At 47.6% G+C, this 12,885-nt stretch overlaps 4 protein-coding genes across 7 annotated transcripts in view; 3 read left to right on the forward strand and 1 right to left on the reverse strand.

Annotated features, from left to right (window-relative positions):
• Positions 1–960: 960 nt before the first annotated feature.
• On the reverse strand, positions 961–2,353 carry apoa-iv3 (apolipoprotein A-IV3). 2 transcript variants are annotated; one of them, XM_029838182.1, is made up of 4 exons: positions 2,244–2,353; positions 2,095–2,145; positions 1,868–2,018; positions 961–1,771 (listed from the first exon to the last, which is right to left on the reverse strand). In XM_029838182.1, the coding sequence occupies exons 2-4, from the start codon at positions 2,132–2,134 to the stop codon at positions 1,195–1,197; spliced, it is 768 nt and encodes a 255-aa protein (XP_029694042.1). In that variant the 5' UTR covers positions 2,135–2,145; positions 2,244–2,353; the 3' UTR covers positions 961–1,194.
• Positions 2,354–3,506: 1,153 nt separating this feature from the next.
• Positions 3,507–4,834, forward strand: apoA-IV4 (apolipoprotein A-IV4). Of its 2 annotated transcripts, XM_011620234.2 has the most exons (4): positions 3,507–3,597; positions 3,682–3,732; positions 3,822–3,972; positions 4,069–4,834. In XM_011620234.2, exons 2-4 carry the CDS (start codon positions 3,693–3,695, stop codon positions 4,643–4,645), a joined length of 768 nt encoding a protein of 255 aa, XP_011618536.1. In that variant the 5' UTR covers positions 3,507–3,597; positions 3,682–3,692; the 3' UTR covers positions 4,646–4,834. The 2 variants fall into 2 exon arrangements, with proteins under 2 accessions (XP_011618536.1, NP_001027893.1); NM_001032721.1 differs by lacking the exon at positions 3,507–3,597 and having other exon boundaries at positions 3,693–3,732; positions 4,069–4,645.
• Positions 4,835–8,061: 3,227 nt separating this feature from the next.
• On the forward strand, positions 8,062–9,826 carry apoeb (apolipoprotein Eb). Of its 2 annotated transcripts, XM_011620235.2 has the most exons (5): positions 8,062–8,146; positions 8,225–8,296; positions 8,363–8,516; positions 8,597–8,884; positions 8,957–9,826. In XM_011620235.2, the coding sequence occupies exons 2-5, from the start codon at positions 8,254–8,256 to the stop codon at positions 9,300–9,302; spliced, it is 831 nt and encodes a 276-aa protein (XP_011618537.1). In that variant the 5' UTR covers positions 8,062–8,146; positions 8,225–8,253; the 3' UTR covers positions 9,303–9,826.
• Positions 9,827–12,802: 2,976 nt separating this feature from the next.
• LOC101071485 (uncharacterized) overlaps positions 12,803–12,885 on the forward strand; it is a 1,068-nt gene continuing 985 nt past the window's right edge. The window contains exon 1 of the transcript XR_003889085.1: positions 12,803–12,817. The gene's annotated coding sequence lies outside the window, so the exon portion shown is untranslated. The remainder of the gene's footprint in view (positions 12,818–12,885) is intronic.

Below are 12,885 nucleotides of genomic sequence, written 5' to 3' on the forward strand. Positions count from 1 at the left end.
AATCAATCAGTGCTTTAATCGTTGTTTTGTGTTGAATTAGCTGATATGGAAAAAACAAGCACCAGCAGCAAAGCTTTGGGGTCACGACCTCCTGGTGCCGTAACGGGGGCTGATAACAACCACCCATCCACCTCTAAACAACACAGACAAATTAGGACAAAATCCATCGTGTGCAAAGAATCCCAAAAGCCTTTAACAACGACCCCCCCGCCCACACACACACACACACACACACACACACACACACACACACACACCGAGAGGTTGATTGGAGACGTCAGTCTGGGCTTTGGTATTTGAAAGTGGGGGGATTTGGGGCTCAGTGGTGTGAACAGACGTCCTGAGTGCCCCCACAAGTGCTAATTAGCACTTGAAGCTGCTACATTAGCATTTCAAGATCTACTTTATTCGTCCCTGAAGGGAAATTGAATCTTTTGTCTCTCAGGGGTGAAATTCTGCTCTTTACACAGCCAAGATGAAGAAAGTGCCAGTGGTCTTTCACAGAAGATGAATAACACCTCGACTCGTCCTTTTTGTTGTGTCCAGGAAACAAATAATGTGGTTTTGTGTGAATCTGTGTGTGTGTTTGTGTGAGCGTACACGCGTGCACGTGGTATCGCTGGACTCTGGCCTCCACGTTGGAGACGGGCACCAGATAAGACTCCTGTTGTAAATACACTATAAGTTCTACCGATGAGTGACCGTGTTGCTCGGCAACAACAACAGGTTTCTGTGGTTCCGAATGATCCTCTGTGGCTGGTTTAACGTCAACACCATGAAAGTGCCGTTATAACACAAGTGTTGACAAGCCCCCAGCCGGAGGAGAGCAGGTCTGAAGACTGTGGCTGAAGCGTGTTCAGACAGGATGAACCACAGTCCAAACGGGTTCTGGGAGCGGGCGGGGCCTCGCTGCCACGCACTCGGGTCCTGTTTACGTTCCTGAAATAATGGTTGATTTCAGAGTTTTCATTTTAATTTAATTCTTTGGTTGTTTTTTTTGGCAAATTACAGAAATTTTAAAAAGTTTCAGACTTTGCAATAAAAACTAAGTATGTACAGTTCTGACCGGTGCAGAGGTCCAATAGTTGCACCGAGTAATAAATAAAATGCTGTGGAACATTTCAGATGTTTAATTGATCTTGTTGGGGAAACGAGGTAGCCTAAACATGAGGAGATGTTGTTAAAGTGGTTTACTTAATTAGCCTTGACAAATGACTGATAGAGAGACATGAGCTGGGCCTGGAGGTCCTGGGCGTAGGGGTCCAGCTTTTCCCTCAGGTCCTCAGCATAGGGGGCCACCATTTGCTTCACCATACTTGCTCTCTGACTGAACTCAAGCTGGAATTTGTCAGACATGGGAGCCAAGTTCTGCTGGAAATTCTGCAGGTGTCCGTCCACCTTCAGCTTCAGGTCATCAGTGTAGGGTCCCAGCTGAGCCTGCAGGTCCTTCACGCTCTGCTCCAGGCTGCTCTTCAGCTCCTCGCTCTTCTGCATCAGTGTGGCTCTCAGAGCCTCAGAGTCCACAGAGTCTGCGTAAGGGGCCAGCTCCTGCTTGAGCTGCTCCACTCTGGCCTGGACCTTGGCCTTCATGTCCTCGGTGTACGGCTCCAGCTTGTTACGAACGGTGCTCAGTTCCTGGGTCACGCGCTCTCTCAGCACGTCAGCCTCTGTGGTGACTTTGGTGATGAGGTCCTGGGCCCCCGGGGGAAGCTGTTCCTGGATGGACACCGCATATTTGCTGGCCATATCAGCGCTCTCTGTCAGACGAGCGCTGCAGAAGAACGTGGAAAGACAGTTTAGAGGAGATGTTCTTTTGGTGGTGTTCCCATCATGACCATACAGCTCCCAGCCTCACCAGTTGACCTACCTCACGTCCTGTCCAAACTGAGACTTCCTGACCATCTGCAGAGTGTCATCAGCTGTCTGGGTAGCCTTGGCAACATAGTCCCAGAATGCATCAGTCAGCACTTCCAGCTGGGGCTTGGGTGCATCAGCGTAGAACAAATTGGCCTGACAACCTGATGGACAAGAACAACATGAATATAATCCAGAGAATTCCGATTTGAAGCTATTTCCCCTCTGATGCAGACTCACCAGACACCACTGCAATGGTTAGAACCACAAGCACCTTCATGGTGACGTTTGCTGAAACATAAGCAGACACATCAATAGCAGCACTCACAATGTCAAACGTGTGTGTCCACGTCTAAAAGAAAGCTGCTGAAGCGTGTGGTTGTGCTCACCTGCTCCTCCGTTCTGATGCTCTGAGGATTCAATCGGATATGTGATCGGATCCCAGCGCACGTGTATATATAGCCAAGGCAGGGCCCAGTTGTCATTAAGAGCACAAAGTCCAGAAGTTCCTGCCGTGTTGTCATGACAGCTCTCGCTAATTTCCTTCAGCAGAGATTTCTTCTCCAACGTCACATGACCTCTGAGACCGCGGCGAGGCGGCGCGGGCAGTTGTGTCCTGTAAACCGAGCTGGTGTTGAGGTTTAAACACATGCTGAGAATAAGAAAGCAGACGGCAGCTCGGCTCGCCAACCTCCAACAAGCATTTAGAGAATAGCAATTATCTGTCCAGCAGGTCAAATGCAAACAGCCTGCAGATAACTCCAGATAACCACCACGCGCTGACACTTGTGGACTTTGTATTGAGGACACGCAATGTGAATAAAATAGCACCAGCTAAAATTGATACTTTATGTTTTTCCTGTATACTGCTGAAATCATATGGAGGAACATAATCTTAAAATACTTAGAATTTCATAATAGCTGCTGGTCCAAAAACTTTATCCACCCTAGCATAGTTGGACTGGCCAACGATGTTCATGACTGTTCAATAATGAATTTATTGGTGAATCAGTCCTACATACAGTCGTCTACACGTGCACACTTTGGAAACAGTAGAGTAAAATATTCGTACATTTTTAAAGGATTATTGTTTAAGAATAGGATTTTCTAGGCATCTAACAGCCAAGAGACCATAAAGTGTGACTCTGACCTTTCCTCAGGGGAACCAAGCGGTCCTCTTGCCCTTCGGTGGTGTCTGAAACCTGCTGACCTTTGACCAGACTGACTGGAGAACGCTGAGGTGACGCACAACTCTGATTCCCTGTGTCACCCACAGACACGCTTGTCAAGCTAATCAGATCCAAAAATGCCCCGTGTTAATCTAATCAATCATACCTGCATATTACAGCCAGACACTTTGGCAAAGCAATAATCTCAGAGCACAAGGGTCATCTGAGGACCAGAGTTTGGACTTTGTGGCATCTTATTCGATGTGGCATCTTATCTTCTTCAAATATACTGCTAAAATGTAACCCTCATTTTTTTGATCCATTCAGTGTAAAAGAATCAACAGAATACTAGAAACAAGAGAGCGGTTCATTTTTTATAATGTTTCTGTGACGAGCTCTGAGCAGCTCACCCTTTGGTGCACACTGGTGCCGTGCACCTGCACGGTGACAGCAGGGCACTGGCATCTGGACTTTGGGATCATTATTGTCTGTGTTGCTATAAAAGCTGCTGATTCACACAGGCGCAACACAAACCTCGCTGAGTCGCTCTCAGGATACAGCAGCAGAAACTCGGGTGAGCGTGAAGACAGACGCGTCGGCTGACCAAGCCGCCACGAGGCTCCGCGCTAACTAATCTGCTTCTCTTGCTTCTTTTAAGGTATAAAAGCCATGAAGGTCCTGGTTGTGCTCGCCTTAGCTGTCTTCAGCGGTGAGTTTTGTTACAAAATGTTGGAGCGATACTCTTTAAGTTTCAATGACTCGATAGTCATTTGACCCGTTACTCTGCCAATTCATCAGGTTGTCAGGCCAATTTGTTCTACGCTGATGCACCCAAGCCCCAGCTGGAAGTGCTGACTGATGCATTCTGGGACTATGTTGCCAAGGCTACCCAGACAGCTGATGACACTCTGCAGATGGTCAGGAAGTCTCAGTTTGGACAGGACGTGAGGTAGGTCAACTGGTGAGGCTGGGAGCTGTATGGTCATGATGGGAACACCACCAAAAGAACATCTCCTCTAAACTGTCTTTCCACGTTCTTCTGCAGCGCTCGTCTGACAGAGAGCGCTGATATGGCCAGCAAATATGCGGTGTCCATCCAGGAACAGCTTCCCCCGGGGGCCCAGGACCTCATCACCAAAGTCACCACAGAGGCTGACGTGCTGAGAGAGCGCGTGACCCAGGAACTGAGCACCGTTCGTAACAAGCTGGAGCCGTACACCGAGGACATGAAGGCCAAGGTCCAGGCCAGAGTGGAGCAGCTCAAGCAGGAGCTGGCCCCTTACGCAGACTCTGTGGACTCTGAGGCTCTGAGAGCCACACTGATGCAGAAGAGCGAGGAGCTGAAGAGCAGCCTGGAGCAGAGCGTGAAGGACCTGCAGGCTCAGCTGGGACCCTACACTGATGACCTGAAGCTGAAGGTGGACGGACACCTGCAGAATTTCCAGCAGAACTTGGCACCGATGGCTGAGAAGGTGCAGACTGAGCTGAACCAGAGGGCCCAGCAGGTGAAAGACATGGCTGCTCCGTTTGTTGATGAACTTAGGGACAAACTGGACCCCTACGCCCAGGACCTCCAGGCTCGCCTCGCCTCCCTGTATGAGTCCTTCGTGAAAGCTGGTTAAGTCACCCTCCTGGTGACCAGCACCTGCTCCAAGTCAACACCTCAGGGACGTGTCAACATTGTTTACACTCACAAAAGCTGCCTCTTCTTTTCTTAATCTGAGAATGTCTTTAGAATTTTTTGAGATGTAGGATATTAATTGGTCCATGAGCTCTTCCCCTCTTTTGAAAATAAAACGAGCCCAAACGAATTCATGTGACTCCGTGTTCTATCCAGAATTATCACACAACATCCACAGATTTCCAAAGATAAAATAAAATCTGAATATGAGTAATACCGCATAGTTAGACAAAGATAATTAGCTAATTGGATCATTTAATATTTCTCATTTAAAATACTCAGAAGAGTCACTTTATTGTTCATAATCGTGTTCAGAACATCACCGGCAGCTTGGGCCACGGCTCCATTGTCTGACAGCAAAAAAAAAAACTTCCCTGAAATGAAGTGAAGTGGAACAAAACCCTTGTTATTTGTCCTGGCTAACACAGAGAAGCCCCCCCCCCCCCCCCCCCCCCCCCCCACACACACACACACACTCACTCACACACCTACACACACTCACACACTCACTCACACACCTACACTCTCTCACACACCTACACACACTCACACACCTACACACACCTTTGAAAGGACATGTTCGGGTTTGTCCTATCAGATTGGAACCTGATAAACATCCAGCTTCCCGTTCCTTTTGTCCCCACTCCCGGGAGGCTCCCGGGAGGCTCCCGGGAGGCTCCCAGGAGGCTCCCAGGAGCCACATTACCCAACAACAACATTCCTGTGCCCGTGAACCTTCCACACGCAAACACACGTAGCTCTGGTTGGTTTTTCCTTTTTCATCATGTTACAGTTTAAGGAATTATCATGGCTCGATGAGTTTCACTTAATAAAAAAATGTCTTGAATCATGAAATTGATTTTAGCTTTAAAATCATAGAATTAGTTTTAGAAAGACTTTTAAAAGTGTTTATAGGGAACTGGAGTATTGTGTAAAGGTGAGTCTGGAATCGGAGCTTTTCTGAGGCTTACGCAGCTAAAGCCGAAAACTAAAGTAAAGTCTGACTTCTGAACCAGATGCTGGTCGTTCCCTGGTCGTCTAACGGTTAAATACTCACCAGTTAGTTCTTCAATATCATCGTGTGGATATAGCTGTCTGTGCTGTCTGTGCTGTCTGTGCTGTCTGTGCTGTCTGTGTTAAAATAGAATATAATTTATTGATATATGCTTTTACTATATGTTATTAATATATGTGGTTCATTTTGAATAATAGCACAGCTTGAAGTCCCTGATGAGAGCCCGACCCCCCCCCAGCCCGACCCCCAGCCCGACCCCCCCCAGCCTGACCCCAGGGTTACTTGGTGTTTCCACATACTTGCTGACTACAGGACCCCCCCACCCTCACTGTGGTCTAACCTTGGCTCATCATCTGGCTCAACAGGATCAGTGAAGAGAAAAACATGCTTCTTAACCCACTGGAAGCAACTGTTGTGACCTCTCTGACACGTCCGTGCGGAGGAGACATCAGCTGGATATTTTGTAGATTCGGGCCACTCAGCAGCAGCATGGGACCGGGGTTATTCTGGTTCAGACCGGCCCGAGGATGCGCTCCAGCACAAGCTCACTCCACAGATGCGTAATGCTGCTGAGTTGACAGTGTCCGATGTTTCGCTATCTAACCCCGTGCTTGGTTCTCACTTCCCTGTCTCAGCCTTTCATACCAACACCATCAGGATTGCGTCATGATCCGGTGATCCTGCACCAGCTCTGTGAAAACACGGTCACCAGCACGAGCGTTGTTCAGAGGGGGACTTTAGTGGTGCAGTAGTCCACTCGCCCCCCCGGGGTGAAAGGGCAGGCGTGTCTTATCGCATGTTTCATTTAGGAAACGGCAGCTCTTATTAATTGTCCTCATTAGGCTGCTGCACGTTTATGTGAAGAACATCTTCTGGGAAAAATAAAGCAAAACAGAGGAATCTGCCTGGTTGGCAACAAAGTCTAAAAGGCCAAAGGTCATCACGCAGGGACCGCCATGCTAGCAGGGGTTAACAGAGACGTCAGAGCAAAGAGACAAACATCTTGTTCCAAGTGTTGTTGACGTTTGGCTGCGGGTGAAACCTGAAGAAACGTTCCTGGCTGCAGGTAGAAATCAAGATGTCCTGGGACCCGTTTGTTCTGCAGCCACACAAATATTTGTTGCTTTGTACGCAATGTTGCTCTGCTGAGGCCAAGTTTCGAAATCACGGATTTTCCTACGACTGTGAAAGGAGCTTTCAGTTAATTCCCTCTTTTCCTCTTTGTCTTGGAACCGACGTTTTACAGATGCATCGCATTCCCCTTAATCCCTCTTTTGTTGGGTGGAGCAGCCCAAACATGCCTCGTTGTGCTGGGACACGCTGCACATGACAAATGCAGCGTTAGCCTTTAGCATTCACACACCGTGAGGGGCTGTTATGTAAATGCCCTCAAAGGTCTGAGCTGTGGGGGCTGGTGAAGGGTTCACGTCTTGGTGCCACGAGCGTTTGTTTTCAGATCTAATCGCTTGGTGGCCAAAGTGGATACAAGGGTTAAAAAATGTCTCAAATAAAGTAATTAGGGCTCCTCGTTATTGTTTCTATAGTGTTTTAAATACATATTAAAACCATCCATATGCCAGTAGATTTTTTTATGTTCTGTGATCTTATCTTATATAGATTATTAGTATTTTAACAAACCAAGCATTGAAAAATAGCTTTAAAAGAAAAAAACACATTATTTGTTCATTTGCTCTCCATCCTTTGAGTTTTAAAACATGCACCAGTTGTAAAAAAATAAAAAAATAAAAAGTAGCTACAATGGTGTGTTCTCACCTGAGGCCCCACAGGATCTATACATATCTATACATATATCTATACATATCTATACATATATCTATACATATCTATACATATCTATACATATATCTATACATATCTATACATATCTATACATATATCTATACATATCTATACATATATCTATACATATATATACGTATATCTATACATATCTATACATATCTATACATATATCTATACATATCTATACGTATCTATACATTTAGATACCAGAACGGGGGTCAGATGAAGTGATGTGCAAACATTCCACATCCTCTTTCTGCTTTTAATGCCACTTCTGGCATTAAACGCACTAAATTGTTGAAAAAAAGTTTAATGTAATACATTAAAAGTAATATATTGCTGTAGGATAATTGGCCATCACAAATTGACTTTAACGCGAGTTTTAAGTAACATTTAATCTTTAACACTTCTTTTGGTTTTTATTTAGTCAGAAAACTTTTAACCGAGATGAAACTCGGAACTTTGGTGACTCCGCGATAAAGAGGAAGCTGCGCAGACACCATCACCACCATCACCGTGACACACGCACGCACGCACGCACGCACAAGCGCGCGCCAGGGCGGCAGCAGTGACGCTATAAAAGACGGCAGTCGGCGATCAGGAGCAGGAGCCACGATCCCTCAGGTGAGAGGAGCAGACTCACGCGGCTGCAGACTCACGCGGCTGCGCGCGCTTCCAGGCTAATTCTCCCTCTCTGTTCAGTTCACAGCTCATCTGTCCACCTGAAGACCATGAATCCTGCAGCTCTCCTTCTTGCTCTGGCGCTCATCTGCGGTAAGTTGTGGCTGGTGCAGAAATGCTGGTGTGAGTGTGAATGAGGGCTGACGGCGTCTGTTCCAGGGTGCAGCGCCCGCTCGGTGCCCCTGGCCCCGGCCCAGCCGGACCACTGGCAGGGCGTCGTCAACCGCTTCTGGCAGTACATCACGGACCTGAGCCAACAAACTGATGACGTGGTGAAGACCCTCAAGACTCATCAGATCAGCAGGGAGCTGGAGTAAGTCAGGACTTCTTACATTCAAGCTTTCTTGGTCTTTGAATCTCTGCATCTTCTGAATCCACCGACTGATGTTCCAGCACTCTGATTACTGACACCATGGCCGAGCTGACCAAGTACAAAGATGAGGTCCAGAGCAGAGTGGCGCCCTACACTGAGAGCTCCAGCGGCCAGCTGTCTCAGGACATGCAGCTCCTGTTCAACAAGCTCCAGAAGGACATGACGGACGCCAAAGTGCGCAGCACCGAGTATCTGGGGGAGCTCAAGGCTTTGATGGAGCAGAACAGCGACGATGTCCGCGGCCGCATGAGCACCTACACCAATAAGCTGAAGAAGCGTCTCAACAAGGACGCTGAGCAGATCCACAAGTCAGTAAGACGAAGAATTTCATACTTAAAACAGGTGTGGATGTAAAGACTAAACCTTCCTCTGCTTTGTAGCACCATCGCCACCTACATGGGTGAAATCCAGCTTCGCACCTCCCAGAATCTGGAGAACATGAGGGGCCAGTTCGAGCCTTACCTTCAGCAGGGCGGCGACACCGCTAGCAAGAAGATGACCGACCTCTCCACCGTGCTGGGCAGCCAGGCGGAGAGCCTGGGACAGCAGCTGGAGACCCAGGTTGAAGACCTCAAGACCAGGCTGGAAGTGACCGCCCAGGAGCTGCGTACCTCTCTGGAGGGCAAGATGGATGAGCTGAAGGATCTGCTCTCTCCATACGCCACCCAGATCCGTGAGAATTTTGAAAGCATGGTGGACAAGTTCAAGGAGACGGCCACTAACTAGGTGAAGAGACTTTGAGGGTTTAGATGGTGGGTGCTCCTTTACTGCCACAGAGGCGGTAAAGGGCGGCTTAAGAGTTACTCCTTTTTCATGTGGGTGTTGTGTTCAGACCGATGGAGATGATGAGATGAGCTGGGCTTGGTGGTCAGACTGGGATGTTCTGCTCACTTTCCTCTCGTCGCCTCCCTTGACTGGACACAAGCATCCTGATCAAACATAAGACAGAAAAGAAAACTCTGTATTTTTCTTTACTTTGCTTCACTTTGTGGAATGAACACATCTAGTTAGCTCAGCCTCCAGGTTCGTGTCTGTGGTCATGTGTGGTCCTAGTTGGGCCCAGTCGCACCCGTGGCATTATTTCAAAAATGCACTGATTTTTTAAAGTGATGAGGAAGCATCGTGTCCTTCCTGATGTACCTTCTTCATTTCAAAACGACTTCTGCCATGAATGAGTTGTTTACTGTAACGTGGCTCCACCGTGTGTTGGACATGTCAGTGTGATCAGAGAATAAAGAACCCAAACGCCACATTCTGAGTCAGTTTCTCTATCTGCCCCACGACCTGGAACAAACACACATGGTTCCACCATCCAACCATTAAAGCCTCTGGTTGTGGGGGGTGGACCCCCCCCTCAGTGCTTCCAGTCAGGACTTGTTAAGATCCGTCCCTGTTTTTTATCTCTTCTATGGTGGCTCATCTCTGAAGGACAAACATCAGCCCGTCTGTGCACGTCACACAGACACAGGTGTAAATGGGCACCTCAGACTTTATCTGAGTGTGTGAGTGTGTGCGTGTGTGTGTGTGAGTGTCTGCGTGTGTGTGAGTGTCTGCGTGTGTGTGTGCATGTGTGTGTGTGAGTGTGTGAGTGTGTGTGTGAGTGTGTGTGCGTGCGTGTGTGTGTGAGTGTCTGCGTGTGTGTGAGTGTCTGCGTGTGTGTGTGCATGTGTGTGTGAGTGTGTGAGTGTCTGTGTGTGTGTGTGTGTGAGTGTCTGCGTGTTTGTGAGTGTCTGCGTGTGTGTGTGAGTGTGTGTGCGTGCGTGTGTGTGTGAGTGTCTGCGTGTGTGTGTGAGTGTGTGTGCGTGCGTGTGTGTGTGAGTGTCTGCGTGTGTGTGTGCATGTGCGTGCGTGTGTGTGCATGTGTGTGAGTGTGAGTGTGCGTGTGTGTGTGTGTGTGGAGGGGGTTCTTGTACTTTCTTTGCATTTTAGTACCAATTTACACATTCTTTTAGCAAAATAAGGACTTTTTTGGAAAGTGAGGGAATTTTGGCTTCCTCATAATTTCTGTTTGAGTGGTAAGATGTGGTTTTAGTTAGGGTTAGAGGTTATAGTTAGGGTTAGGACTAGGGTTAGGGTTAGAGGTTATAGTTCGGGTTAGGGTTATGGTTATGGTTATAGTTAGGGTTAGGGCTAGGGTTAGGGTTAGAGGTTATAGTTCGGGTTAGGGTTATGGTTATGGTTATAGTTAGGGTTAGGGCTAGGGTTAGGGTTAGGTTAGGTGAATGATGGATATACTCTCAGTCTCTCACTACACAGACCACCATCAGTTTAGCTTTTTATGAGAGACCAAGGAAAGGCACTGGCCCACGCATGTTAGTCCCCAGTCAGGGTTAGGGTTAGGGTTAGGGTTAGGGTTAGGGTTAGGGTTAGGGTTAAAGTTCCGAGTTTCATCTCGGTTAAAAGTTTTAACCCTAACCCTAACCCAATTCCCACTCCCAACATGACTCATATTAGAAAGGAGAGGAGGACAGGGTAGGAGAGGCAGGATAGGTGTGAGTGTGTGTGTGTGTGTGTGTGTGTGTGTGTGTGTGTGTCGGGGGGGGGGGGGGGGGGTTAGGGTGATGGTGAGGGTTAGTTAAGATTGGTGTGTTAAGAAGCTGTGCATAGCATTATGTCTCTGAAAGTCCTCGCAAAGACCGAAGTATAAGGAAGTGTGTGTGTGTGTGTGTGTGTGTGTGTGTGTGTGTGTGTGTGTGTGTGTGTGTGTGTGTGTGTGTGTGTGTGTTTTGCAACACATCTGGTCTACAGAGGGTTCAATCAGTCTACCAATGGAATTAAAAAAAACCTTTAATATGGTGGCTCAGCAGGATTTTGCCTTTGAAGTGCAGAATCGAGGCCAGCAGAGGACACCATTTGTCCCCCTTTGTCCCCATTTGTCCCCATTTGTCTGTGCTTCTCTGACCCCTCCACTTGAATTCCTGCTACGTGTCGATGCAGCTGTGCTTTCCTTTATGGAGGGTGATCACTGTGACGGTTGTTTGTCCTATATGTCACCCTGTGAGGATCTGGCACCACTTTGGTCCGAAGGCTCAGTCACTCCACAACCCTGAAGATGGAGGCTCTCTCTTTGAGATTAAGGCTAAAACAAAGGAGAGAGCAAAGTTTAAATGAATTCTAAGCTGCTGACACTTGGCTGATACACACGCCACCACCTATGGATTTGACTTATCGGTTGCTTCACTCGAGCCATTTATTGTTCTACAAAACAACATCATTGAGTTCAGCACAACATGTTTATCTTGCATTCTGGGATAAAGGGCAGGGACTGTGACTCACAGCTTGTGCTTCATCAATGAGGTTTTGAGAAACCGGTGTTTTTGTAGAACCCTCACTTTGACAGACATGTTTCAACTACATTAAAGGCTTTCCTGCGGGATTTATCGGATGCATAAAAGACGGGAAAATGAGGAAAAACCGGATCAGAACTTGCTCCCCTTTCTTTTTCTGTGGGGCATTTGCATGCTGAGCAACATTTAATAAAAGTTGCTGAACTCTAGCAGCTGCTGGCCTGCCTTTGACTGCTAGTTACCCCGCAGAAACACCCCTGCGGGGAGTTTCAGCCTAACAATGGTGGCGTCACATCGGTCTCCATGGGGCTCTCAGCCAAACACAATAACAGCTTCGCTTTTCCTTTTTTCCAAATTGGGAGCATTATATTCCTGCACTTCCAGGGCCTGTGCCCCAAACAAGTACGCAGGTCCAAACTGGTGCATGAAGCCGTTTTCTACCTGATGGTGATGTGGGTGCGGATCAAGGGTGTGTGTGTGTGTGTGTGTGTGTGTGTGTGTGTGTGTGTGTGTGTGTGTGTGTGTGTGTGTGTGATAAGGCCCACACTAATTATCATTTAGGTAGGTGTAGGTGAGCCCCAACCATGGACAGCTAATGTGGATTTGGCCCTGTTGCAGCCGACGGCTTAGTGTGAAAACAGAACTGATAATTCGTGATGAGGTTCCTCACAGAGGCAGAGCCAGACTTCCTGTCAACAGGCTCAGATCACAGCTGGAACCAGAGGTTACAACAGTTCAGGCCTCATTGTTTTCCTGCCACATGTCGGCTTGCAAAACGCACCACATAACTCCGTCTGAAACATTTCCCTTTGAAGAAAAGGAACGTCTGCACGGCCAAGGCGCCACGTCAGATGGTGAAGCAACAAAATAGCATCTTAAATAAAAATATCTGGTTCCAAGTGGGCTTGAATAACAACTGATGAGAAGCTGTGATTCTTCACAGAGAAAAACAAGGTTTAAAGGAGCACCCAAATATCTGGTCTGTCTGTTCAAATGCTATCTTGGTTGAACCCTGTCACCAT

Source organism: Takifugu rubripes, chromosome 7 (genome assembly GCF_901000725.2).
Source record: "Takifugu rubripes chromosome 7, fTakRub1.2, whole genome shotgun sequence".
Taxonomy (NCBI): domain Eukaryota; kingdom Metazoa; phylum Chordata; class Actinopteri; order Tetraodontiformes; family Tetraodontidae; genus Takifugu; species Takifugu rubripes.